This window comes from Rhinopithecus roxellana, chromosome 11, assembly GCF_007565055.1.
Source record: "Rhinopithecus roxellana isolate Shanxi Qingling chromosome 11, ASM756505v1, whole genome shotgun sequence".
NCBI classification, from domain to species: Eukaryota; Metazoa; Chordata; class Mammalia; order Primates; family Cercopithecidae; genus Rhinopithecus; species Rhinopithecus roxellana.
The window spans coordinates 26337614-26364962 of NC_044559.1; the positions used below are offsets into that span (position 1 = coordinate 26337614).

The 27349-nt window shown below is 39.3% G+C and overlaps 1 protein-coding gene across 2 annotated transcripts; it reads right to left on the reverse strand.

The window, feature by feature from the left end:
* Positions 1–5237: 5237 nt before the first annotated feature.
* LOC115891981 (aldo-keto reductase family 1 member C1 homolog) lies at positions 5238–26934 on the reverse strand. 2 transcript variants are annotated; one of them, XM_030941419.1, is made up of 9 exons: positions 26657–26934; positions 23899–24066; positions 22948–23064; positions 21555–21632; positions 20985–21107; positions 18031–18140; positions 17591–17756; positions 14405–14487; positions 5238–6316 (listed from the first exon to the last, which is right to left on the reverse strand). In XM_030941419.1, the coding sequence occupies exons 1-9, from the start codon at positions 26738–26740 to the stop codon at positions 6274–6276; spliced, it is 972 nt and encodes a 323-aa protein (XP_030797279.1). In that variant the 5' UTR covers positions 26741–26934; the 3' UTR covers positions 5238–6273. The 2 variants fall into 2 exon arrangements, with proteins under 2 accessions (XP_030797279.1, XP_010382635.1); XM_010384333.2 differs by lacking the exons at positions 5238–6316; positions 14405–14487; positions 17591–17756; ... (1 more) ...; positions 20985–21107; positions 21555–21632 and adding an exon at positions 22284–22821 and having other exon boundaries at positions 26657–26922.
* Positions 26935–27349: the final 415 nt, after the last annotated feature.

Below are 27349 nucleotides of genomic sequence, written 5' to 3' on the forward strand. Positions count from 1 at the left end.
AGGTGAGGAGCGGGGCTGTGGGCCTCAGGGCTCCTGCACAGTGTTGTTCACGTGTGTGCTTCTCGTAAGGCTCTCAGGACACCCTTGGGCCAATTTCATTTCCCTAGTGTATTCTATGCACAAATGCTTTATGTTCATCATAAGGGTTTTCCACTCTATCACAGGAGAGGCAGCATGGGTGGAGAGAATTAGGATGGGACCAAAACAAGAGATTTGGGTTTCAGCATTGAGTTGACAATTGACTTTGTATCCGTCTGCCAGGGACATCTCTTTTTCTTCATTTTCTAAAACAAGGAATTTAATTAGGTGTTCTTTAGTCTCCAAGTCATTGTGAATTTCTTTCTTTTCCATATATACTCACATGGTATATACTTCTTATATTTATTCTCTTAGAGTTTTATCTTTGTGAAGTGCTTGTTAACTCTGACTCCTTTTTATTGCGTTGTCTTGTTTGTATGCAGAGGAGATCAGGATTATGTGAATACTTCGGGATATAAAACAAACCCTCTTAACATAAAGGCTTAATACAAAGCCATTTATTTAACTCATATTCCAAGTTTGGAAAATTGGCCTGGGCTCAGCCTGAAGGTAGCCCAGTCCTTCTGTTCATGGCTGGGCTCTCATGTGTGTGCAGGGCAGTGAGGCAGCTCTGCTTCAAGATATCCATGGGGCATCTGTTGGGGTGCCTCCGTCTCCTCCATGCAGTTCTTCATCCTCCAGCCATCCAGCCCAGGCTTCCTCTCAGCGCAAGTCTCCCTGCTGTGGATACCAGCACCAGCTCTGATGGAGGTGGCAGGGGAGTGACATAGACTCTGAGATTCCCTGGCTGTAGGTAGGCTTAGTGTGCTGGCTTCTTGAATGCTGGTTATGCGAGCAGTGAACTTGTCATGTGGACCCACTCAAGACCTCTGGTTGGCCTGGGTGTGGTGCACAGTGATAATAGCTGAGGTCATGCAGGTGTTTTCTCCTTCCTGGGAACAGTTCCATTTATTCTTCCTAGAGGTGCCGTGTGGACTGTGTTGGTTGGTCTCCAGCTAGGGGGTGGCACTTGCAAAAGAGCACCAGCTGTGGTGGTAACAGTGGGATTTGAGCTTGCCCTAAGTTGCCCAGGGAAAGTGGTATCTCAGGCAATGAGGGATGGGGTGGGGTGGGCTATGAAGCTCCTAAAAGTGTATCTTTCTGTTAAGCTACCAGGGTGGGTGGAGGGGTACCACCAATGAGTTCAGGGTTAGGTAGGTCTGCACTCTGAGTCTCCTTGGATGAGGCAGGCCGCAGCCCCTGTGAGGGTGAAGGGTTGGTTCTCAGGCTGCTGGTGTAATGTTCCAGAGGAGAGCTTAACTGCCTCTGCTGCAAAGGGAGTGGGAAGTAGTGGGCTGCTTACAGCTTACAGTGAGTTCTCAGACAATTGTAGCTGAGCGGCGTGGTGGGGGGCGGTGGCAGGGGCAGCTTTTCTAAGAAGGTCCACTCCAGCATCCATCTGCCAAGTACTTATTGAAAGGGCTTGTTAAACCACAAACCTGCACTAGATGGCTTTATGAGGTCACGTCATGAGACATCTGTGGCCTTGTAAAAGCCCTCAAACCTTATTCTCAGGAGGCCATTTTCAGCATTCCTTATCACACCACACACACCACTCCCTGTCCTGTTTTCAAGGCCAAGGAGTTTCATTCTCAGCACAAATAACATACACACAGTGCCTCAGTATTTTTCCATGCCCTGACCTCAAATGCCTTGTACTTAAGATTGAATAGCTTGCTGTACACCCCCCCACAGTGAGCCTCACCCAGCACCCATGGAGTTGGCAAGGCAGTTTTCATTCCTGTCATTCCTGTAATGCTCTGCTAACAGTGCCAGATTTATATCCGGACAGTCTGTGCACAAAACTCAGACCAGCCCCAGGTCATCAGCTTCCCCACAGAGATAATAACCATGGCTTTCAGGCCACATCCCCCCCGGTCTGCCCACAAGGCTGGATACCCGGCTTCTGCACTCATGTCTGCAATGCACTTCCACCTCTCCCCTGTGGGTTCTGCTCAAGGGCACGTGTCCCCACTTGAGAATGTATCACAAAATTCAGTTGGGAGCTTCTTTTACCCTGTGACCCTTCTCTGAGCTCATTAGCTGACTTTCGCCAAGGGCTCCTGTGACAGGTAGTCAGGAATGGCTTCCCTGAGTTCACACTGAAGACTGGGAATGCCTGCAAGGCACCTCCCACTGCTACTTCTATTTGTGTGTTTCATTGGCTCCCTAAATCCATTCCCACTCTGCATAGCATTAAAGCCTTCTCTTGTGGCCTGAATTTCCAGATTCCCAGTGGGGATGTGTGCTCTGGAGTGAACTCTGTCCTCTCAGAATCTGGGAATGTGATGTTTTTTTCTTGTTTCATGGAGTAGGGTTGTGCCTGTGACTTCTTCAAAGTGTATGTGAAATTTTTTCGTATTTCTGTTAAGTCTCTGCATTGGTTCTTGAAAAGAAATTCACAATGTAAATCCCTACACACTAATCTCCAAGTGGGAGAGGCATGCTAACACTGCCTCCCATCTGCCATCTTGTACTTTTCTCCATTTTCTGAGTTCTTGCTGAGATCTTATAGTTGACATCTGTTACCTTTTGCTGCCCCCGTACTTGTTTTCTCATTTGTGTTATCTGTGATTTCTTTCAGTAGCTTTTAAAAAGAAATCTTTCCCCTCCCTGGCTAGCTATATTATAACACATGAGGCTCATTTACCATTCCAACAATCCTATGGTCCTTAAGATTTAAGCTATATCTACTCTGCAGGTGTTCTATAAATAAAGCAAGAAAGCCTAGATATCAGCACATCTCCTTAAATAACGGTTTACTGAATATTTTAAGCCCACTGTTACGACTGACTGCTCAGCAAAAGCAAAACAGTTTTTTGAAATTAGAACTGCCTGTCGACAAGGCACCTAATCAACCAAGAGCTACACAGAGGCTGAAAGAGATTATTGTTGTTTCCATGCCTGCTAACACAACATGCATTCTGTTTCCCATGGATCATAGAGTAATTTTGATGTTCTTTTATGGTTCAGGAAATACATTTCATAAGTCTATGGCTACCATGGTGACTCATCTGAAGAACCTGGGCAAAGAAAATTGAAAACCTTCTGGAAAATATTTACCATTCTAGATGCCATTAAAAACATTCATGATTCATGACAGGAGGGCAAAACATTAGCTTGAACAGGATTTTGGAGGAAGTGAATTCAACCCTCATGGATGACTTGGAGGAATGCAAGATTTCAGTGGAGAAAGTAATTGCAGATGTGGTAGAAATAGCAAGAGAACTAGAATTCAAATTGGAGCTTGAATGTTACAGAATACTTGCAATCTCATGATGTAATTTTAACAAACGAGAAGTGCTTCTTATGAATGAGCAAGAAAAGTGGTTTGGTGAAATGGATTCCATTTCTTAGGAAAATGTTGTAAACATTGTTGGAATGGCAGCAAAGGATTTAGAATATTGCAGAAGCATAGTTGATAACGTCATGACAGTGTTTCAGAGAATTATCTCTAATGCTATCATGTCCCCACAATGACAGAGTTGCCTAACAAAGCCATTCTCAGAAGATAGTCCAGGCGTTATGCAACACATGACTGTCATTGGTGACAGGGAAGGAATCACTTGTGCCATTTTCAGTGTTTTCCTATGAGGTTTATAGCTTTCTATCCTTCATATCCACCGTTACTACCATTGTGTGAGGTTGCGTGATTTTTTTAATGAAGTTTGGATTCCCTTCTGATTTCCTCTTGCATATATTCTACAATTATTCTTTTTGTGATTGCTGTGGAGATGACAAAAACCTTACAAAGTTACAATAATTTTCTTTAAATCAATATGAATTTAACTTCAATTTCATGTAAAAACCATCTATATCCCCAGATTTTCTCCACTTCACATGGTTTTGGTCAGTAATTACAGCTTCCTACATTGCATACATATTAACTTAGAATTATACTTACTTCTAGACATTTATATTTTAAATCTTGAAGTAAAATAACGAGTAGAATCCAAAATTTCAAAAATACATGATTTTATGTTACCATATATTCACATTTACAAGAAGTCTTTATAACTCTATATGGTTATAAGTTACTATTTCCTTTCATTCAACCTGAATTCTTCCCTTCAGCATTTCTTTGAGAGAAAAAATAGTAAAATTAGTGATTGGAGGTCCTTATAAAATTTTCTTACATCACAAGTGTTCCTGAAATCAGGTGTTTGGCTTTATGAAATTCTGAGTAACTTTTTTTTTTCTTTTTTAACCGTAAGAGTTTTATAAAAATGGATGGTGACAAACTGGAAAAAGTCCATAGCAGTTTTAGTATTTACAAATGACTGACCCAATGATTATTTCACATCTTGAAGTCAGAGTTACACGTGCAAAAGCGATTTGAAATATGAAAGTTTGCTTAAGTGTTACACACTTGACTATTAAGTTTTAACAAAATGTCAATCTTTTCTTGACAATTATATCAATCGGGTTTATGAGATGTGAAATTATCATTCCTTAGACTCAGAAAGTTAAGGTAGAACAGGATGACCGTGATTTACATGAGGTTTCTTTGAGACATGCTAAATGTGAATGTCGTTTAGACTTTAATGTGGAGATGCAGAGTTCACCCTGTGATCTTCCATTGTAGAATTTGGAGGAAAAATCTGAGCTAGAAATATTTTTGTGGGGATTTCTCCGCCTAGAGGTGATATTTAATGCAGAGAATATCTAAGATCATCAACGGAATGACAGTAGACCAAAAATAATCCAAAAAATTGGTCTAGGGCCCTCTAAAGTTTATGGTCTCCTCCAATTTTATAGAGTAAGTAATTTACAGAAAAATTGTGAGCTGCAAAACTTGCTGGGATGCCTATCAGCTCTGAGACATGCCTTGAGAAGGAATCTCTGACGGGGTTAACGTGGCTACCAGAGTAAGAATAGTGGCGGGTAAATGTGTTAGAAAGTGTGCCCAGCTTAAAAACCACTGTCCTTCTCAAAATGCTTTGATCATTAAGCCCTGACACTATCCCACATTTTCAAAAGTGTTGTCTGAAATGAAAATCATGTCTTCATGATTAGCTGATTTACTTAGTTCCCCTGAAAATTATGTATAAGAATGAAATGCCTTTGTAAGAGTTGTTCTTACAATTTACCAATGTTTGAAAACAGTGTGCTGTTTTACATACCCTGTTTCCAAAAGATGCTTGAAGTCTTGGAACACATGATTTATTAGATTTATTATTTCCCATTTTAATCTTGAGTACAATACATAATGACTTTGGGATATTTCTGTTTTATACTTGTAACTATGCTTTGCTTAATGTATAAAACATTTAAAAGATTGAATATAACCAATGAACAGCACATTTTTACAATCTAAGAATATTTTCTAAATATGAGGTAGTCAGGGGAATGTCATTCGTCAATGATGTCTTTGACGTCCTGCTCCACTATAGACCAATAGGGTCAACGCTGTGACTGGGCACACATCAAAGATTCACGCCTGACTCTCAGCTGCGGGGTTTGTTAAAACATTGTGGAAACTTTCCTTTTATGAACAAGATATAATGATCAAAAAAAAAAAAAAAAAAAGGGTGCTGAAATGTTTTTCCAAGCAGAGATAAGCTTGACTCTCTCTTATTTAACCTCCTCATACCTGACTTCTAATCACTTTTCCTGGTGGGTGCCCTTCCACCTCCCTGACGCCCCCTCTCACAGGGATGCCTCCTCCCAAGCTCCAGAAACTCTGACCCTCACACTGCTGGAGGGAGCCCATGAATTGCTGGTCAATATCGCTCACCCTCTAGACTCCATGCTGCCTGTGCTTCTTCCAACAACAGCTAGAGAGGCACTGACCAATACCTGTCACCTGCCGCTTTCCCAGAGGGTGAACCTCCACCCACTCCCACTGCAGAAATGAATCTTAAGTGGTTGTTATATCATCCAACCCCAGCCCTAAACACGTAGGCAAATCACAGTTTTGGGTCATTAGTGTGTCAGAAGGAAAGAAAACATAGAAGTTATGGAGACCAAAGTAGGTGAAGAATCTTTAGGAGAGAACATTTAATTTTTTCAAAATGATAAAAAAATTATTGTCTGTCTTTTCTGGCCAGTGGGCTTAGCTGTAGCTTGATGAAGTGGTCAAGCAGGAGAGATTTAACCAGAGATGACGTGTCCAGTCACCAGTATAGAGACATCCTCTGTGTCACCATCCACACGTAGGGTCCTTCTGGTAGACCTCATGCAATGCCCTCCATGTTAATATTCATCAGAAAATGGATAATTAGGGGGGCCAGCAAAACTGAAAAGAGAAAAAAAAAATGCACTCTCTGAATGGCAATGACTCTGTTACTAGCAGGTAGCACAATGTAGGAAACTGCCACTAGTGTAGATGTTAAGAAGTTCATTTTCTGACTGCTCTAGAATCTGTTTCTTAGTTTAATGAACATAACTTTATTGTATCTCTATTTTCAAAATAATCACTTAATTCTATTCCCCTGCCTGGAACTTAACACATAAAACACACAAAGTGAAATGTTCAAACATATTTCTCTACATCTGTCAACAGAGCAAAGAGATATTCTGACCTTTTCTATTTCAAATTCTCAGTAAAAACAGGAACTCATTCTGCCTTACATTGAAGAGGAATAAGGTAGATATATGCTCATCACTAACAATTTTGAGTGTGACAATTATACTGCTAGCAATAATACTTAATCACTTAACATATTACTATCTGCCTATCATATGCAACACACTTGATTAGATTCAAAAATGTAAATTGTTGTGTTTGATATAGGGTCCAATATCCAAAGAGCTACAATGCATAAACCATTTTATAGGCAGAAATAACCCAAAATATAAAGACACAGATAAATGACTGCTCACATGTACAGTTACAACTTGTTAATTAGGGAATTGAGCTATCCTTTGTGATATCCTTACACCAAGAGCAAACACTTGGAAGCTTGCAAGTAGTTTACTCCAGATCATATTTGAATTCTACGAAATAGCACTAGTGATTGATTTTATGATCCTAGAAAACGTTAATTGGTTGTAAAAAATTTCTAATGCTTGCCACTTTTCTTTTTTATGATTTCCTTTTTCATTTTGTATTTTCCTCCAAATAATAAAATGCTACTAATAATATCTACCAAATTTTGCGTACTTATGATGTGCCATTGTGCTTGTTTTTTCACACATTATCTCATCATCTCTATTAGTTGTTAAAATCTCCACTGCCATCAGTTAGATAACTTCTTTTTCCCTCATTTTGAGTGACCTTCTATGAATCCTAGAACCTTAGAACATAGAGGAATAGTAAACATCTGTTATTGGTTATAACTTATCTCCAACAATGGTACTTTTACATCTACACTCTTCATTTGATTTTAAAATTTCTTTATTTTCTGCACTGCGATCTCCATATTGCAGAACATCAAGGCCAAGTGCTTCTATTCGCTCCACTAAGACAGAATTTTTGTAGGCAAATGCTGTGTTTGGCTCATGGGAAAAGATGCAAAGAAAAGGAGGGAAAAGGTTTGAAAAGATTGAAAATGCTAAATTGACAGGATCTGGCAAGCAATTCCATGTGAAGGAGGTGGGAATTGGAACTTGGCCCACAAGGTTGGTGGAACTGCCTTTCATCTGGTAAGACATTGTGCAGGTTGAGAAGAACAACATATAAGCACAAATTTGGAAACATCTAATGCGACCACATGGGCAATATCTGCAGCATGGCCACTAGACAGTGATAGAAATGCCAGGCCTACATGGAAGGTGCAGATTCAGCAATGATCTTGGCTGCTCTGGAAAGTTCCATGGAGTCATAAGAGCAGAGGCACAAGTCAACCCACGCTGACCCCGGGACACTCTCCCTGCCAGAGAACAGAGCTCTGGAGTGAATCCAGGAGGAGAGGTCCAGAAAGCTCCTGTCTCACCTCTGTCTCACATTGGCCTCTGTGCCCCTGGTGTGGAGGTCACTCTCAACACCGATGCTACATTCCTCCTCTGAAAATAAATTAGGACGGGGGGTGGAGCAAGATGGCCGAATAGGAACAGCTCCAGTCTCCAACTCCCGGCACGAGCGACACAGAAGACCGGTGATTTCTGCATTTTCAACTGAGGTACTGGGGTCATCTCACTGGGGAGTGCCGGACAATCGGTGCTGGTCATCTGCTGCAGCCTGACCAGCGAGAGCTGAAGCAGGGCGAGGCATTGCCTCACCTGGGAAGCACAAGGGGGAAGGGAATCCCTTTTCCTAGCCAGGCAAACTGAGACACACAACACCTGGAAAATCGGGTAATTCCCACCCCAATACTGTGCTTTAAGCAAATGGGCACACCAGGAGATTATACCCACACCTGGCCGGGAGGGTCCCACGGCCACGGAGCCTCCCTCATTGCTAGCACAGCAGTCTGCAATCTAACCGCAAGGCAGCAGTGAGACTGGGGGAGGGGCGCCCGCCATTGCTGAGGCTTAAGTAGGTAAACAAAGCCGCTGGGAAGCTCGAACTGGGTGGAGCTCACAGCAGCTCAAGGAAACCTGCCTGTCTCTGTAGACTCCACCTCTGGGGACAGGGCACAGCTAAAAAAACAACAGGGAAAGCAGCAGAGGCCTGTGCAGACCCGAACGACTCTCTCTGACAGCTTTGAAGAGAGCAGTGGATCTCCCAACACGGAGGTTGAGATCTGAGAATGGGCAGACTGCCTGCTCAAGTGGGTCCCTGACCCCTGAGTAGCCTAACTGGGAGACATCCCCCACTAGGGGCAGTCTGACACCCCACACCTCACAGGGTGAAGTACACCCCTGAGAGGAAGCTCCCAAAGTAAGAATCAGACAGGTACACTCGCTGTTAAGCAATATTCTATCTTCTGCAACTTCTGCTGCTGATACCCAGGCAAACAGCATCTGGAGTGGACCTCAAGCAATCTCCAACAGACCTACAGCTGAGGGTCCTGACTATTAGAAGGAAAACTATCAAACAGGAAGAACACCTATACCAAAACCCCATCAGTACGTCACCATCATCAAAGACCAGAGGCAGATAAAACCACAAAGATGGGGAAGAAGCAGGGCAGAAAAGCTGGAAATTCAAAAAATAAGAGCGCATCTCCCCCTGCAAAGGAGCGCAGCTCATCGCCAGCAACGGATCAAAGCTGGTCAGAGAATGACTTTGACGAGATGAGAGAAGAAGGCTTCAGTCCATCAAACTTCTCAGAGCTAAAGGAGGAATTACGTACCCAGCAGCAAAGAAACTAAATATCTTGAAAAAAGAGTGGAAGAATTGATAGCTAGAATAATTAATGCAGAGAAGGTCATAAATGAAATGACAGAGATGAAAACCATGACATGAGAAATACGTGACAAATCCACAAGCTTCAGTAACCGACTTGATCAACTGGAAGAAAGAGTATCAGTGATTGAGGTTCAAATGAATGAAATGAAGCAAGAAGAGAAACCAAAAGAAAAAAGAAGAAAAAGAAATGAACAAAGCCTGCAAGAAGTATGGGATTATGTAAAAAGACCAAATCTATGTCTGATTGGGGTGCCTGAAAGTGAGGGGGAAAATGGAACCAAGTTGGAAAACACTCTTCAGGATATCATCCAGGAGAACTTCCCCAACCTAGTAGGGCAGGCCAACATTCAAATTCAGGAAATACAGAGAACACCACAAAGATACTCCTCGAGAAGAGCAACTCCAAGACACATAATTGCCAGATTCACCAAAGTTGAAATGAAGGAAAAAATCTTAAGGGCAGCCAGAGAGAAAGGTCGGGTTACCCACAAAGGGAAGCCCATCAGACTAACAGCAGACCTCTCGGCAGAAACTCTACAAGCCAGAAGAGAGTGGGGGCCAATATTCAACGTTCTTAAAGAAAAGAATTTTAAACCCAGAATTTCATATCCAGCCAAACTAAGTTTCATCAATGAAGGAGAAATAAAATCCTTTAGAGATAAGCAAATGCTTAGAGATTTTGTCACCACCAGGCCTGCCTTACAAGAGACCCTGAAGGAAGCCCTAAACATGGAAAGGAACAACCAGTACTAGCCATTGCAAAAACATGCCAAAATGTGAAGACCATCGAGGCTAGGAAGAAACTGCACCAACTAATGAGCAAAATAACCAGTTAATATCATAATGGCAGGATCAAGTTCACACATAACAATATTAACCTTAAATGTTAATGGACTAAATGCTCCAATTAAAAGACATAGACTGGCAAACTGGATAAAGAGTCAAGACCCATCAGTCTGCTGTATTCAGGAGACCCATCTCACATGCAGAGACATACATAGGCTCAAAATAAAGGGATGGAGGAAGATCTACCAAGCAAATGGAGAACAAGAAAAAAGCAGGGGTTGCAATCCTAGTCTCTGATAAAATAGACTTTAAACCATCAAAGATCAAAAGAGACAAAGAAGGCCATTACATAATGGTAAAGGGATCAATTCAACAGGAAGAGCTAACTATCCTAAATATATATGCACCCAATACAGGAGCACCCAGATTCATAAAGCAAGTCCTTAGAGACTTACAAAGAGACTTAGACTCCCATACAATAATAATGGGAGACTTCAACACTCCACTGTCAACTTTAGACAGATCAACGAGACAGAAAGTTAACAAGGATATCCAGGAATTGAACTCATCTCTGCACCAAGCGGACCTAATAGACATCTATAGAACTCTCCACCCCAAATCAACAGAATATACATTCTTCTCAGCACCACATCGCACTTATTCCAAAATTGACCACATAATTGGAAGTAAAGCACTCCTTAGCAAATGTAAAAGAACAGAAATTATAACAAACTGTCTCTCAGACCACAGTGCAATCAAACTAGAACTCAGGACTAAGAAACTCAATCAAAACCACTCAACTACATGGAAACTGAACAACCTGCTCCTGAATGACTACTGGGTACATAACGAAATGAAAGCAGAAATAAAGATGTTCTTTGAAACCAATGAGAACAAAGATACAACATACCAGAATCTCTGGGACACATTTAAAGCAGTGTGTAGAGGGAAATTTATAGCACTTAATGCCCACAAGAGAAAGCTGGAAAGATCTAAAATTGACACTCTAACATCACAATTAAAAGAACTGGAGAAGCAAGAGCAAACACATTCAAAAGCTAGCAGAAGGCAAGAAATAACTAAGATCAGAGCAGAACTGAAGGAGATAGAGACACAAAAAACCCTCCAAAAAATCAATGAATCCAGGAGTTGGTTTTTTGAAAAAATCAACAAAATTGACAGACCGCTAGCAAGACTAATAGAAAAGAAAAGAGAGAAGAATCAAATAGACGCAATAAAAAATGATAAAGGGGATATCACCACGGACCCCACAGAAATACAAACTACCATCAGAGAATACTATAAACACCTCTACGCAAATCAACTAGAAAATCTAGAAGAAATGGATAATTTCCTGGACACTTACACTCTTCCAAGACTAAACCAGGAAGAAGTTGAATCCCTGAATAGACCAATAGCAGGCTCTGAAATTGAGGCAATAATTAATAGCCTACCAAACAAAAAAAGTCCAGGACCAGATGGATTCACAGCTGAATTCTACCAGAGGTACAAGGAGGAGCTGGTACCATTCCTTCTGAAACTATTCCAATCAATAGAAAAAGAGGGAATCCTCCCTAACTCATTTTATGAGGCCAACATCATCCTGATACCAAAGCCTGGCAGAGACACAACAAAAAAAGAAAATTTTAGACCAATATCCCTGATGAACATCGATGCAAAAATCCTCAATAAAATACTGGCAAACCAGATTCAGCAGCACATCAAAAAGCTTATCCACCATGATCAAGTGGGCTTCATCCCTGGGATGCAAGGCTGGTTCAACATTCGCAAATCAATAAACGTAATCCAGCATATAAACAGAACCAAAGACAAGAACCACATGATTATCTCAATAGATGCAGAAAAGACTTTTGACAAAATTCAACAGCCCTTCATGCTAAAAACGCTCAGTAAATTCGGTATTGATGGAACGTACCTCAAAATAATAAGAGCTATTTATGACAAACCCACAGCCAATATCATACTGAATGGGCAAAAACTGGAAAAATTCCCTTCGAAAACTGGCACAAGACAGGGATGCCCTCTCTCACCACTCCTATTCAACGTAGTCTTGGAAGTTCTGGCTAGTGCAATCAGGAAAGAGAAAGAAATCAAGGGTATCCAGTTAGGAAAAGAAGAAGTCAAATTGTCCCTGTTTGCAGATGACATGATTGTTTATTTAGAAAACCCCATTGTCTCAGCCCAAAATCTCCTTAAGCTGATAAGCAACTTCAGCAAAGTCTCAGGATACAAAATCAATGTGCAAAAATCACAAGCATTCTTATACACCAGTAACAGGCAAACAGAGAGCAAAATCACGAATGAACTTCCATTCACAATTGCTTCAAAGAGAATAAAATACCTAGGAATCCAACTTACAAGGGATGTAAAGGACCTCTTCAAGGAGAACTACAAACCACTAGGAAGAATCAATATCGTGAAAATGGCCATACTGCCCAAGGTTATTTATAGATTCAATGCCATCGCCATCAAGCTACCAATGAGTTTCTTCACAGAACTGGAAAAAACGGCTTTAAAGTTCATATGAAACCAAAAAAGAGCCCGCATTGCCAAGACAATCCTAAGTCAAAAGGACAAAGCTGGAGGCATCACGCTACCTGACTTCAAACTATACTACAAGGCCACAGTAACCAAAACAGCATGGTACTGGTACCAAAACAGAGATATAGACCAATGGAACAGAACAGAGTCCTCAGAAATAATCCCACACATCTACAGCCATCTGATCTTTGACAAACCTGAGAGAAACAAGAAATGGGGAAAGGACTCCCTATTTAATAAATGGTGCTGGGAAAATTGGCTAGCCATAAGTAGAAAGCTGAAACTGGATCCTTTCCTTACTCCTTATACAAAGATTAATTCAAGCTGGATTAGAGACTTAAATGTTAGACCTAATACCATAAAAACCCTAGAAGAAAACCTAGGTAGTACCATTCAGGACATAGGCATGGGCAAGGACTTCATGTCTAAAACACCAAAAGCAACAGCAGCAAAAGCCAAAATTGACAAATGGGATCTAATTAAACTAAAGAGCTCTGCACAGCAAAAGAAACTACCATCAGATTGAACAGGCAACCTACAGAATGGGAGAAAATTTTTGCAATCTACTCATCTGACAAAGGGCTAATATCCAGAATCTACAAAGAACTCAAATAAATTTACAAGAAAAAAACAAACAACCCCATCAAAAAGTGGGCAAAGGATATGAACAGACATTTCTCAAAAGAAGACATTCATACAGCCAACAGACACATGAAAAAATGCTCATCATCACTCGCCATCAGAGAAATGCAAATCAAAACCACAATGAGATACCATCTCACACCAGTTAGAATGGCAATCATTAAAAAGTCAGGCAACAACAGGTGCTGGAGAGGATGTGGAGAAATAGGAACACTTTTACACTGTTGGTGGGACTGTAAACTAGTTCAACCATTATGGAAAACAGTATGGCGATTCCTCAAGGATCTAGAACTAGATGTACCATATGACCCAGCCATCCCACTACTGGGTATATACCCAAAGGATTATAAATTATTCTACTACAAAGACACATGCACACATATGTTTATTGCGGCACTATTCACAATAGCAAAGACTTGGAATCAACCCAAATGTCCATCTGTGACAGACTGGATTAAGAAAATGTGGCACATATACACCATGGAATACTATGCAGCCATAAAAAAGGATGAGTTTGCGTCCTTTGTAGGGACATGGATGCAGCTGGAAACCATCATTCTTAGCAAACTATCACAAGAAGAGAAAACCAAACACCGCATGTTCTCACTCATAGGTGGGAACTGAACAATGAGATCACTTGGACTCGGGAAGGGGAACATCACACACTGGGGCCTATCATGGGGGGGGGAGGGGGGATGGATTTGCATTGGGAGTTATACCTGATATAAATGATGAATTGAGGGGTGCTGACGAGTTGATGGGTGCAGCACACCAACATGGCACAAGTATACATATGTAACAAACCTGCAAGTTATGCACATGTACCCTAGAACTTAAAGTATGATAAAAAAAAAGACATAAATAGAAACAACAAAAAGTTAAAAAGCAGGGGACAAAGCTAAGATGAGTTTTTGTTAGTTTTCTTTTCACTTGTTTGTATATACAAAGTGTGATATGTTCATCTTAATTTCAATGAAACATATTAATGTACCAAATTCTGGATTCCAATAAAATACTAATAAAATATTAATAAAAACTGGGACTACCACCTAATTAAAAAAAAGAAAATAAATTAGGACACCTATCACCAAAATTACTTACATATCAAGGGTCAAATATCGTATATTTCTGTCTAGGCCATCTATGGCTTTCATGTCCTCTGAAGTCAACTGGAATTCAAACACCTATCAAAGTAATAGAAAACTTTAATTATTATTAGATTACATCATTGCCAACTGGGAACCACCAAGTACGTCAGACAGTAGGGTGCAGAGACAATACTTCAAAGATCGATACGTTTCCAAAATTTATGAAAGACCTCTCTAAACACTCAAGGGGTCAATGAAAACCAGACGAAGAGTAAGCAGAAATCCATTCCGAGATAAAAGTATTTTGAAACTGCACAACACTGCAGACAAAGAGAATATCTCAAAAGATGCTGAAGAAGAAACAGAGCTGACATTGTGCCCACATGATAGGGTCATGTACCTAGAAGACCCACAAGAATCTAGAGGCAAATTTTGTAATGTCTAGCCTAATTTAGTAGGTTTGATGAATAATGTTGAATATCTCTCTCTCCAATGCACAGGTATAATAGGAAAAATTAGTTTTCAACATGACTCAGGCCTATAATTGACTAAATATTAATGATTTCACATTAAAAAAGCATGGGTACTCACTGCATAAATTTGGGAGACTCTAAATATCAAAAAGATGTCACTCTTTCTAATACATTAAATCAAATAAGCATATAAATCAATAGGGAAACTGAAGGAATAATACAGAAAATGAGAGAAAGAGTAAAAAATAACCGCAATGTAACACTTGATGAATCTAGGTAAGAGGATGTGTTGCATTATTCTTTTAATATTTCTATTAACATTTCTAATATTGGAAAATCCACAAAACAAAATGAAAAGTTATCAAAAACTATTATAATGATCAGTAATGGAGAAAGTTATGAAATTAATGTTATATTTATTAAAATACCATTTATTAATAAGTGGGAAATTAATATTATGATCATGGATTGGAAATCTCCATATTGTCAAAGATTTCGTTCTCTCCACCTTGATCTGCAGGCTTATTACAATGTCAAGAAGAGACTAAAACATTTATTTGCTTGTGGAAGTTAATGAGATGATTCAAAATTTTCAATAACACATTAGTCAAGAATAGCTAAGATATTATTAAATAAATGAAGAAGTTAGAAAAATATTTGTAACATATTGGAAGTGAAACTTACTTCTTAACATCATAGTACAGAAAAGTAAATAAGTTAATTGAAGAGGGAAGAGAGGCCAGATAATTGTTCATGGAAATTTCATATACGTTACAGGTAAAAAATCAAGTTATGTGAGCAAATGTGAACTTTTCAATAAATGCTGGTGGGAAATTTTGCTAAAAATTCAAAAATTAGGTATGCATGTTTGGATCCTTATTTCATATAGTATTTAAAAAGTCAGTCCCATTCGAATTAACCAAATTTATAAGGAAAGAATATTAATAATTTTGTAAGATAACAGTAAAATATTGTGATAGTCCCAATATAGGATAAGACACAAAATTCACCAACCACAAGAAAGAGGCATGAAAAATGAGTCTCCATGAAGGATAGAAACTTCTGTCTGTGAAAACATAACCACAGAGAATATGACAACACAGGTAAAATTTGGAAGACGTTATTTCAAGAATACATTCAAGTCTCTAAAGAATTAATATCCAGAATAAATACATATATATGTGGTTTCTAATTAATTTAACATATGTAACACATATGTCGTATATATATCTATGTATACTAGATGAATTAAAGAACATACACACATATATAAATACTGATAATTTCCACAGTCTTTCATAACATTTCCTTTTTGTTTTGTCAGTTTTCTAATGTCTAAAAATATTTTTAAAATCATATAGTGAATGCTATTACCTAGATTCATCTATTGTTTCATTGTCATTTTTTACTTTCTTTCTCATGCTGTGTCATTATTTCAGAGTATCCTATGGATTTCTACACTGATTTTACTTAAGGTTTTAGAAAATAGTGACATATACATATATGTGATATATGTCATATATACGACAGGATTTACAATATATATATACCATATATGATGCATATTTCATGTATCTATATATAACTAATTAGAAAACAAACATACATATGTATGTATTTGGATATTCTTTAGAGACTTGGATGTATTCTTGAGAATATATGAAATAATACATCAATTTACATATATTTGTATTCATACATATACTTATTAATATATTATTTCACACATATCATATAACTGATAGATTAATTAGGAACATGCCCTCTAACAATCACATGTCCCTGTATCCACTTGCTTGCTTATATGAATTTCCAGCTCCTTCCAATAAGAGGTGGTGTGTATTTCCTCACCCCTTGAGTCTGAACTATCCTATAACTTGCATTAGGTGATAGAATTTCCCAGAAGCAATGGTTGGCAGCTCTGAGCCTAGACATGAAAAGGCTTTGCACGTGTCCACTCACTGCCTTAGGGTCGTGCCCAGTTCTGTGACGAACCCTGGGCTGGATGGCTGGAGGATAAAGAACTGCATGGGAGAGGGGGGCGCTCAGACAGTTGCCCCATGGACATCCTGAAGCAGAGCTGCCTCACTGCTGTGCACACACATGAGAGCCCGGCCAGGAACAGAAGGACTGGACTGAGTTCAGGCTGAGCCCAGGCTAATTTTCTAACCATGGAATCTTGAGCTCAACAAATGCTTTTGCATTAAGCCTTTGTGTTAACTGGGTTTGGCTTATAACCTTAGATGTTGGAATAAATATGGTCTCCTACACATAAAAATAAAGACGAACAACCACCTCATAAAAAAAAAAAGGCAGAGTTAAACAAACAATTCACAAAGACAAAATTCTAAGAGAATAAATATAAGGAATTTATACTACATAAATAACCAAAAAAAATTCACGATGATTTGGAGACTAAAAAACATCTAATCAAATACCTCATTATAGAAAATAAAGAAAAGGACATATCCCTAGCAGAGGGATATGGATATCTCTGACTTAACGCTAATTCAAATCTCTGGTTTTGATCCCATCCTATTTCTCTCCACCTGTGTTGCCTCTCCTGTGCCAGAGTAGAAGAAATCCTTATGATGTACACAAAGAATTCATGCATAGGAAATACAGGGAAATGGAGCTGGCTCAAGGGTGTCCCGAGAGCCTTACAATAAGCACACGTGTGAAGGACACTGTGCAGCAGTCCTGAGGCTCACAGCCCGGCTCCTCACCTTCATGTTCTCCCTGATTCGCTGTTCATTGTAGCTCTTGGCCAGGACCACAACGCCACGCTGCAGCTGGTAGCGCAGGGCAATCAGGGCTGGGGTTCGCTTGTGCTTTTTCGCCAAGGCACAAAGGACTGGGTCCTCCAAGAGAACCGGGGAGTTCTGGTCCACCCTGAAAGGAAAGGCAGAAATGCTGAAGTTCTGAGGCTGGGGATACAGTTTGTTCGGCAGCTCCCTAAACAGACTAAGGCATCCACTCTGCACCAGAGCTTCTCAAGTGAGGCCCCTGAACAGCAACCTCAACATCACCTGGGATCTTGTCAGAAATGCAAATTCTTCCGTCATCCCAAGTCAGCTGTGAGTGAACTCCAGGAAACAGCATGAGCTAATTAAATTTTTTGAAATCGAAACAATGTTTTACATAAAATTCCTGTTGCTCTTATTACCATGGTTTTTCTCGATGGGATCCCAGAGCACTATAGGCAACCAGAACAATGTCTTTTGACTTGCAGAAATCCAGCAGTTTTCTCTGGTTGAGGTAAGGATGACATTCCACCTGCAGATGAGCAAGATGCAAAAGCATCAGATAATCCAAAAGTCATATTAATATTAAAATGACCAAAGTAAAAGAAGCCGAATAATATAGAGCATTAAATCCGAACTGAGAATATTATTGTCAAGAAATGATCTTTTTCATAAAAATAAATTTTATGCCCCTCTCTCCTAAGAAAATAGAAATGCTATTTCTGAGCACAAGCAACTCTATGAACACTATCCTGGTTTCTCCCTAACTCTGACCACTAGAAGGAGACACGGCCAATTTCAGAGCTGGGATGAAGTAAGATTCTTTGAGCTTTGGGCATCATATGGTGCCAGAAATCAAGAATTTGCTCAAAGAGTCATGAGAGCAGGTCTGAAAGACAAAAGAACTAGATTCCTAATTAATAACCAAAACGTATACATATATATGTATGCTTTCTAATTCATCTAACTTATACATATCATATATGCCATCTATGAGATACATATATATCCATATATAATGGATGAACTAGAAAACATACATATATGTATAAATACTGATAATTTTAACAATCTTTCATTACTTTTCCTTTTTGTATGATGGATTTGTATGGTGACATCTCAAATGTCACCAGTGGGTTTCCTATGAAACAAGTGCTTTTGTCTTTTAGACCTACCCTCAGGAGTCTTTGATCAAATTCTTCTTTCATATATATATATACATACACACACACACACACATACATACATACATATATACCTACTGAGTAGACATGAACATTGAAAAATAAGTAAAATGAATTAAAAAGCATAGGATAAAAATCCATGAGTCTATAGTAATTAGTGAGAGAATGAGAAAAAGAACACAAATATTTGTCTACTCTGATGGTGGTCATTATAGTAATTACATTCTCAGTACATTGCTAATTGAAGGAAGACATTAACTTTTACCCGGACTTAGCGGAATAATAGTATATTACTTTTACTTGTTGAGAAACTATTTTTAGTAAAATGTCAGGTAAGAGTAGTTAAACAAGTGGTTAAAATTGAAAATTTTCTGTAAAAAACCCAATAAAATAACAAACAAGAAAACAGAAATACAACACAAAAAAGTTCAAATCACTGATGTATACTCAATCATATGTGAAAATTTGTCATGGAACTATGACTTCTTCTGTCAATAATTATACCCCAGCAGATTACTAGTAATCGTTAAAGAGAAAACGTGTTAAAAACAACAGATCTGACCATCGTTAGTTTAACCAAGTTTTTAAAACTAGCTTCACCGCTAGTGGGGCATTCTGTGATTGTATGCAGTCTAGTGTGATGCAGTTTGAAAAACACGGCATGATAAAAACATTTTCTTGCCCCAAAGGTTTAAACCAACGTAATAAAACACTCTCATCTAACTTCTAATTTACAGAAACCTTCAATAACTGGGAAAAACAAGTTAACTGATATCAAAATACAATGGTATAAAAACAACTGAATTCTGGTTAAAAAAAGAAGAGCCACAAAAGACATTTTGATTAAACAATGGAAAATTCAAATATGGACTGGATACCAAATGACGTGAGGGCACTGTAGATGATGTTCTTAGATACAGTAATGACACTGTAACTGGGAGAATATCTTCATTCCTGTGACATGCTTGGAGAGGTCTCCAGGGGTCAATTGGCATCTTTACAATTTACCTTGAAAAGGTTCTAGAAACATTATATATATTTATTCAAATATATCCCTATATAACACTGCAAAATGTTAGTAATTTTGAACATAAATGGTAACATGGGCCTCCAGTAGTATTTTTATCAAATTTTTGGAAAGTTTGAAAATTGCCATATTAAAATATTGGGGAACTACTAGTATTAAAACCACATTAATTTCTCATTGCTTTTATGTAATTATCATGGCACCATATCATTATACCAAATTCACACATTTTATACATTATGTATTTCTACTGTTGATTTTTACTCATTAACTCTAAATTTTTAAAAATGAAATAAAACAAAAAAGTATAAGGTACTGGGAAAGGTGTGGTGACTTTAATGCTGAAATGTGTGTAACATTTGGGGACAGGCAATTTGATCAAGGAGGCCTGGAATCATCAATCAGGATGCAAGGAAAAGATGGAATTATGTCTAGGCTATGAAAGAACCACGCACAGAATAGATGTGTTTAAGCAGCTGATTGCATGACAGACTCCAAAGAACAGCAGCAGACTAGGAGCGGGGCAGTCATTGGTCAGCTCGATGTTCTACTGAACCTTCCTCAGTGTTGATTTCATCCACTGTGAACAGATATCTCCATAAACATGTCAGTTTCTCTTTCTACCATGGATGACCTTCATTGTCTGCAGATAATTTTTAGCGTATCTATGCCCTTGGTCAAGGAGTGTGAAAGCAGAGATACCAAGAAGCACTGAGACATCTGAACCCCATGGAAATCCCTAGTATTTCTCTTCTCTTGCTCTCACTCTCTCCTTATGTACTGCTCATTCCATCTTTTCATGGCTTCATATCTATGCACAATTTCCTCCAAATCAACTTGACCCATCCACTCTCTGGTCATCTTTCATAGCTTAGGGGTAAGTCCACCTTTCCCTGAATCTAATTGACAATCCTTGGCCTCCTTGATTGAACTGACTTCCCCTAAATATAACTCACAATTCAGCATCAAAGTTGCAGCACCTTTCCATAAGACTTTTCTAAGCTGGGTACCAGTAGGAGCCCTCTATGCCCTTCTAGACAGAGGCTTTGCTCTCTAGAATCTTCTCTTTTACAAAGATCAGTGGGACTAAATGAATGGATACTTGGCAATAGGACAGAAAGAGGGGCATGAAGAGCAGAAAAGACAGGAGGCTGAGGGCGCTCACCTGGTTGCAGACAGGTTTGCACTTGAGCCCTGGCTTGTTGAGGATCATTTCCAGCTGCCTGCGATTGAAGTTGGACACCCCGATGGACTTGGCCAATCCTGCATCTTTACATTTTTCCATGGCCTGGGAAAAAGGAATTGTGAGGTGTCATTAGCGTAGTCAACCGAAGATCAAGATAAATGTGACACAGAACTGTGAAAGAAACAACTGTCTAGATATGACAATCAAACTATGTAGCCGTGGTTCTTAAAAGGGAGAAAATAAAACAGAAAATTGGGGAAGAAGATAGTGATTGCAAGAGTAAGAATTTGTTTCCTCCTTAGGAAACTGGAGAGTCTAGTGCACAGGCAAGGAAAGAAATCCCAGTCCTCCTTACCCCCAACCCTTCTCCTCCACTTCTCTCTTTTGTATGCCTGTCATTTCTTTTTCATCACTGCTCACAAAAACTACCTTTGTAAAGCTCCTAAGGTTTTGATCCAATGGTGCGTTTTCCATTCTTGTACTTGGAAGATAGGAACCAGATGTCTCCTATCTCATCTTTCTTATCTGTGCTCTCCTCCAAGCACTCACCTCCCACGTAGCACAGAGATCCACTGTGTCAAATAGTAGTTTTCCATTTTCATCTTTTGGGATCAGTTCCTCACCTGGCTGAAGTAGAAGCAGTCAATTTAGTGATGTCACAAATCAATTTCTCCACATAAATTTCCCCACACATAGCCATGCTCTGAGGTACATTTAAGGACACTAATCCTCCTTGAGGTAGGTGACGCAATGCTCCTGAGAGTGATATGTACAAAGTGTGCTACATATGAAGGTATAAGGAATGTCTTCAGGAGAGAGACTTCTTCTAATCTCTTATAACTATTATATGTATAAATAAATACCATCTTTCTGGTTGGTAATGGAGTGTCATCATTGACTTACATTACTTTCTTCTGCTCCTATAATTTTCTCTGTGACAATACCTCTCTTCAACTGCAAAAGACCTTGATATCCAGGAATAAAGGATTGTACTTTTGACCCAGATGCCACTATCAGAGTTCTTTATCTCCCTGAATATGTGATGTTCCATGGACAGGACCATGAACCAATCATGGTCCATGGAGGTGTTTTCAAGGCTAGTTTGGAAGTTGGGAGATGCACAGGAGCTCACAGTAATGACCATGAGCCTGAAAGTGCTCCAAAGCCATAAATGCCACCAATGAAAAAGGTTGGAACAAATATTTAAAAAGCTTTTTGTAATAAAGCAGAGATAAGGATGGAGAAAGGATACATTTTTAGAGATTTTATCAAATTCTTAATGTAGCCATGGCTTTGACTTCCCATTTTTATATCTAATACACCCTTGCATTAGCTAGTCTGAGTAGTTTTCTGTAACCTTAAAACAAAAGTTATGAATGACACAAGAATTCATGGCTAAGCAAAAATAAAAACTCCAGTGTGAAAAAAGAGGAAGCAGAAGCAACAAGGTTTTCCATGAAGGTTTGTAGTTTAAGACACACCCGGACTGAATTCTTGCCCCTTGAAAAGATGCAAGAAGATGGAAACTCATTGTTCACCCTACGTGCAACAGCTTTTCTGGACACCACAACTTCATGAAACTCTGTGTCTGTGAACATCCCAAGAGGTGAACTCAGGAGTCATAACTAAGACCTTGTGCCTTCAACGAGATGATTGTCACTTCCTCAAGTTTTTGAGGCAGAGGCTTTGAGGATTCTGCACTCTCTTTTCTTGTACACATGCATCACAGAAGTATGGATTCAAAATGTATTCAACAGAAAGGGAATTAGGAGTTATGTTTAGGGCTCTTCTTCCATGTTATAATCCCTATGTCCTCCTAAGAAAATGCTTAGTTCAAATATCCATGAAAACAATCTAGGAAAATGCTTAGTTCAAATATCCATGAGAACAATATTTATGCTGACAACAAAAGTGAAATAAATTTGATCACAAAGCTGCCTACCTTTACAGACACTGGAAAATGAATAAGATAGAGGTCAACATAGTCCAATTGAAGATTTTTCAGTGACCTTTCCAAGGCTGGTCGGACCAACTCTGGTCGATGGGAGTTGCACCAAAGCTGCAGAGGTGAGAGAAAGGAAGTTGTGTAATGAAAACATGAGCCAATTTTACTAGTTTGCTCCACCTAATATTTAGACATTTTCTACTACTTCACATTGACCACAGGCAAACTTATTCTCTCTCTTCTTGTGATGCCTTTTGTTCTGCCATATCCTGATGAACTTTGTAATGTGTTGGATATATTGTTAGTACATATATTGAATGAAAGAGTGAAATTACTCAAAGGGTAAAAATTGTTATCAAATCATAAGCATACCCATTATCTGAATTATCTTTGGTATGTTTTACAACACGTTAGTAGTGTAATTATTTCATCTATTCAGCCCAATGGGCAAGACTAAGTATCTTTGAGGTTGAGAAGCATAGGAAGCAAACACAGTTTTTAATATGTCAACTTGGGCTGGACACAATTTGAGACAATGTAGGCATTATTATTTAATACTCAGAGAGCTTGCTTATATTGCTTTCTCTCTCTGTATGATCAACATAATAATGGAAACTGAGAATCGTAACAAATGTAAGAAACTCACCCAGGAGGTAAGTAATAATATAATATGATTAGGATTCTTTCTGATTCTATATTCTATGTTAAACCATACTGATCTGTGCTGAGCTCAGAAAGGCACTTTGATCATGAATTGGAACACTGCAAAGATGAGAAAGTCATCTTCATTTCCTGCTTTTGATTTTAGTTTTACTACATGAATAATTGTGAATAAATTGAAATAAATAAGCACAATTCACCCTCAACTATGGATCCAGTCATAGAATTGCCACCTCCACACAATCACCATAAACACATGTGCACACAAGCTCATCATAGGCACAGTACCTTTGAAGTGTAGAATATGTCTTCTCTCTTCACACTGCCATCTGCAATCTTGCTTCGGATGGCCAGTCCAACATGCTCCTCATTATTGTATAAATGAGCAGAATCAATATGGCGGAACCCAGCTTCTATTGCCAATTTGGTGGCCTCTAGAGCTTTATTTTTAGGAACCTGGGGGAACAACCAAAGGTAGTATTTTCTGACTAATGTGCCTGAGGGTTAGTTCAGGCACAAGCAGCGACGTTCACAAAAATCAGCTTTTCCTCCTTTCTTGGATGAGTTCTATACGTAGAATCATAAGTCCATCCCAGTCAGCCTGGGTCTTTCCCAGTTAGTAATAAAGGTTGGGCATAGCAGGAACTTCTGCAGTCCCAGAAAATCACTGCTTGATCACTAACTTGGAAGTGTCCCCAAAATAATTTCAGGTTCAGTGATTTTGTTTGAAAAAATTAACAGGACGCAACCTATAGTTATAGATATAATCTTAATTATTTTTAGTATGGTGAAATTAACACGAGGAATGGCCGGGCTCGGTGTCTCACGCCTGTAATCCCAGCACTTTGGGAGGCCGAGGCGGGCGGATCATGAGGTCAGGAGACCGAGACCACCCTGGCTAACACGGTGAAACCCCGTCTCTACTAAAAACACAAAAAAACTAGCCGGGCGTGGTGGTGGCGCCTGTAATCCCAGCTACTGGGGAGGCTGAGGCAGGAGAATGGCATGAACCCGGGAGGCGGAGCTTTCAGTGAGCCGCGATCGCACCATTGCACTCCAGTCTGGGCGACAGAGCGAGACTCCATCTCAAAAAGAAGGAAAGAAAGAAGAAAAAGGAAAGAAAGAAAGAGGGAGAGAGAGAAAGAGAGAAAGGAAGGAAGGAGGGAGGGAGGAAGGGAGGGAAGGAAGGAAGGAAGGAAGGAAGGGAAAGAAGGGAAGGAAGGGAGGGAGGGAGGGAGGAAGGAAGGAAGGAAGGAAGGAAGGAAGGAAGGAAGGAAGGAAGGAAGGAAGGAAGGAAGGAAGGAAAAGAGAGAAGGGGAAATAGCCACATGGAAGGAATTATGAAGGAATACAGTGTAAGTTCCTGTGATTCCTCTCCCACCATGTTGCTGCATAGAACGCTCTGACTTTATCCAGCATCACATTTTGTCAAATGTATGTGAACTGTTGTCTACAAGAGATGCTCTCTACATACTCCATTACTAAGATTTTGTCTGGGACTGCTTACATTGACTCACTCTGCCTAGCAGACACAAAACTTCCAGTCTCTAAAAGGAAAGCAGGTGCACAGAAACTCCACAGTTTGCACAAGCAGTTACTTATAGCCACCATTCTTATAAGTTAGGAAATACCGAGAAATCTACCTTATCAGATACCAGCTGGTTTATACTGGAAACAGGCCTGTCTATGGATAGCAGTCTATTATGTTAAGTCTTTTCTACCCAGCCTTTGGCCATTCTGTCTACATGACAGAACTAAATACTAGGAGTAGAGATATATACTCTAAGGATATTGATTTGTATATTCAAGAAATAGACTGCAGGGAGTAAGTGATTAGCAAAATGGGGTTCAGCTCCATAAATTCAAGGCAACTCTTTTAGGAAACATGATTGCAGTGAAAGTTACAATTATTGACTTACATAACAAATGTGGCTACAGATTTGAAAGTATATCTTTTAAATGACAAAAACAGAAACAAAGCAAACTGTTTTCCTATCTTAAGAGTATTTCTGAGGCTTTCTTTTTCCCACAAAATTACAAGGAACTAGATACTGGGTCTCACAGCCCACGCCTCATACCATCCTTGACCATTTCTTTGTTGTGCGAGCACTCAAAGGCTTACCAAAGCTGGAGCTTCAGTGGTGTTCTCATCTTTACTTCCTCTCCGTGACAATTTATATTAAAGTAAACCACTCCTGTCAATGGCCTTCAAAATGTCCCTTTGTAAATACTTATAGATGAGAAATGCGAGACTCAAATTTTATATAACTAGTCCCTATTCACACACATTGTATTCCCACGGCAGTCTTGAGATACAAGTTTTCCTCCAGTGTAGAAATAGCTAAGTCTAGAAAATAAAATCTATTCCATTAATTTTCTCGTCAGAGAAACAAGAAATTTCTCTGTTACAGTATTTTTATACAAATCTGACCCATATTAACAAAGACAAAGAATTTAAACTTCCCATGTTAGGTTTTACTTTTTTTTTTTTTTCTTAAAATGAGGATATTTTATCGTTTCAGGTAATTTTCCCAGAGCTGAGAGTAGCACATGGGAAATTCTCTTTAGTCCAGCTCTAGTATTACAGTTGGGTGCTCAAGGCCGCCCAACAGAACAGTGATACTCTCCCAACAGATTTCATGCAATCCATCTCCACTAACTTTTGCCATTAATATTCCTCTGAATTGTGTCTTCTTGGAAGAAGTAAATATCTGTTCAACTATACAAAGAAACAGAGAAACCACTCCCATTGCAATCAATCTTCAAGAGAGGGAGCAGGCAGGCCGTGTTCTTTCTGCTGAGTTTTATAGACTCTGACAAGCTGTGAAACAAACATAAACAGAAGACAAAGCAGTGCCCCAAATAAGCAGTAGATGACCCTGTGACCAGACTGCATTGCAGAACAAAGACTGACGTTTAAAGGGGAGTCATGCAGAGTAACTTGGGAACACAAGCCTGATAACCTGGTCAGCTTCCACTTACTCTAGCTTCCACTTATTCTAGCTTTGCTCCTTTAAACTCTCAACACTAAAAACATTACTATTACCTCTGCAGGCGCATAGGTGCCAAATCCCAGGACAGGCATGAAGTGACCATCATTCAGCTTCACACACTGATGTTTCGAATCCATTTCTGTCACTGGCCTGGTTGGCAAATGTGTCTTTCTTCCTCCCTCACAGGCTATAAGAGCAATGAGCAGGCAACGCCCCTGGACACACTGTCTGCTTGTTAACCAATGGCATGTGAGAGGAGGGACAGAGGCAGTCTTACATAAGCTATGATAAAAATTGAATCCAGTTCAACTGCTTCTTATCTGAGAAAATTCCTAATTATTATGCAGTTATGATACACTCATTAATTTCTCTCTGAAGTATTTTTGCTATTTCAAATCTCTATTTATGAGACAGAAATTATTCAAAGAGATTTGTAGAACAAATTGTGAGTTTACATAAGACTATAGAAACCTCCAGCTACAAAGCTCTTTTTTGTTTGTTCCATGGTGATGTTCCTTCTGTATTTTGCATTATTTGAAATGATTAATTTTCATTTTTCTCTCTCTCACACAGTTTAAAGGAATGACTAATGAGCATTTCATTAAAATATTGCCCTCAATTAAAAATTAAAGTTAATTTTATTTATTTATTTTTTGAAATGCAGTCTCGCTCTGTTGCCCAGGCTGGAGTGCAGTGGCACAATCTCGGCTCACTGCAAGCTCTGCCTCCCGGTTCACAACATTCTC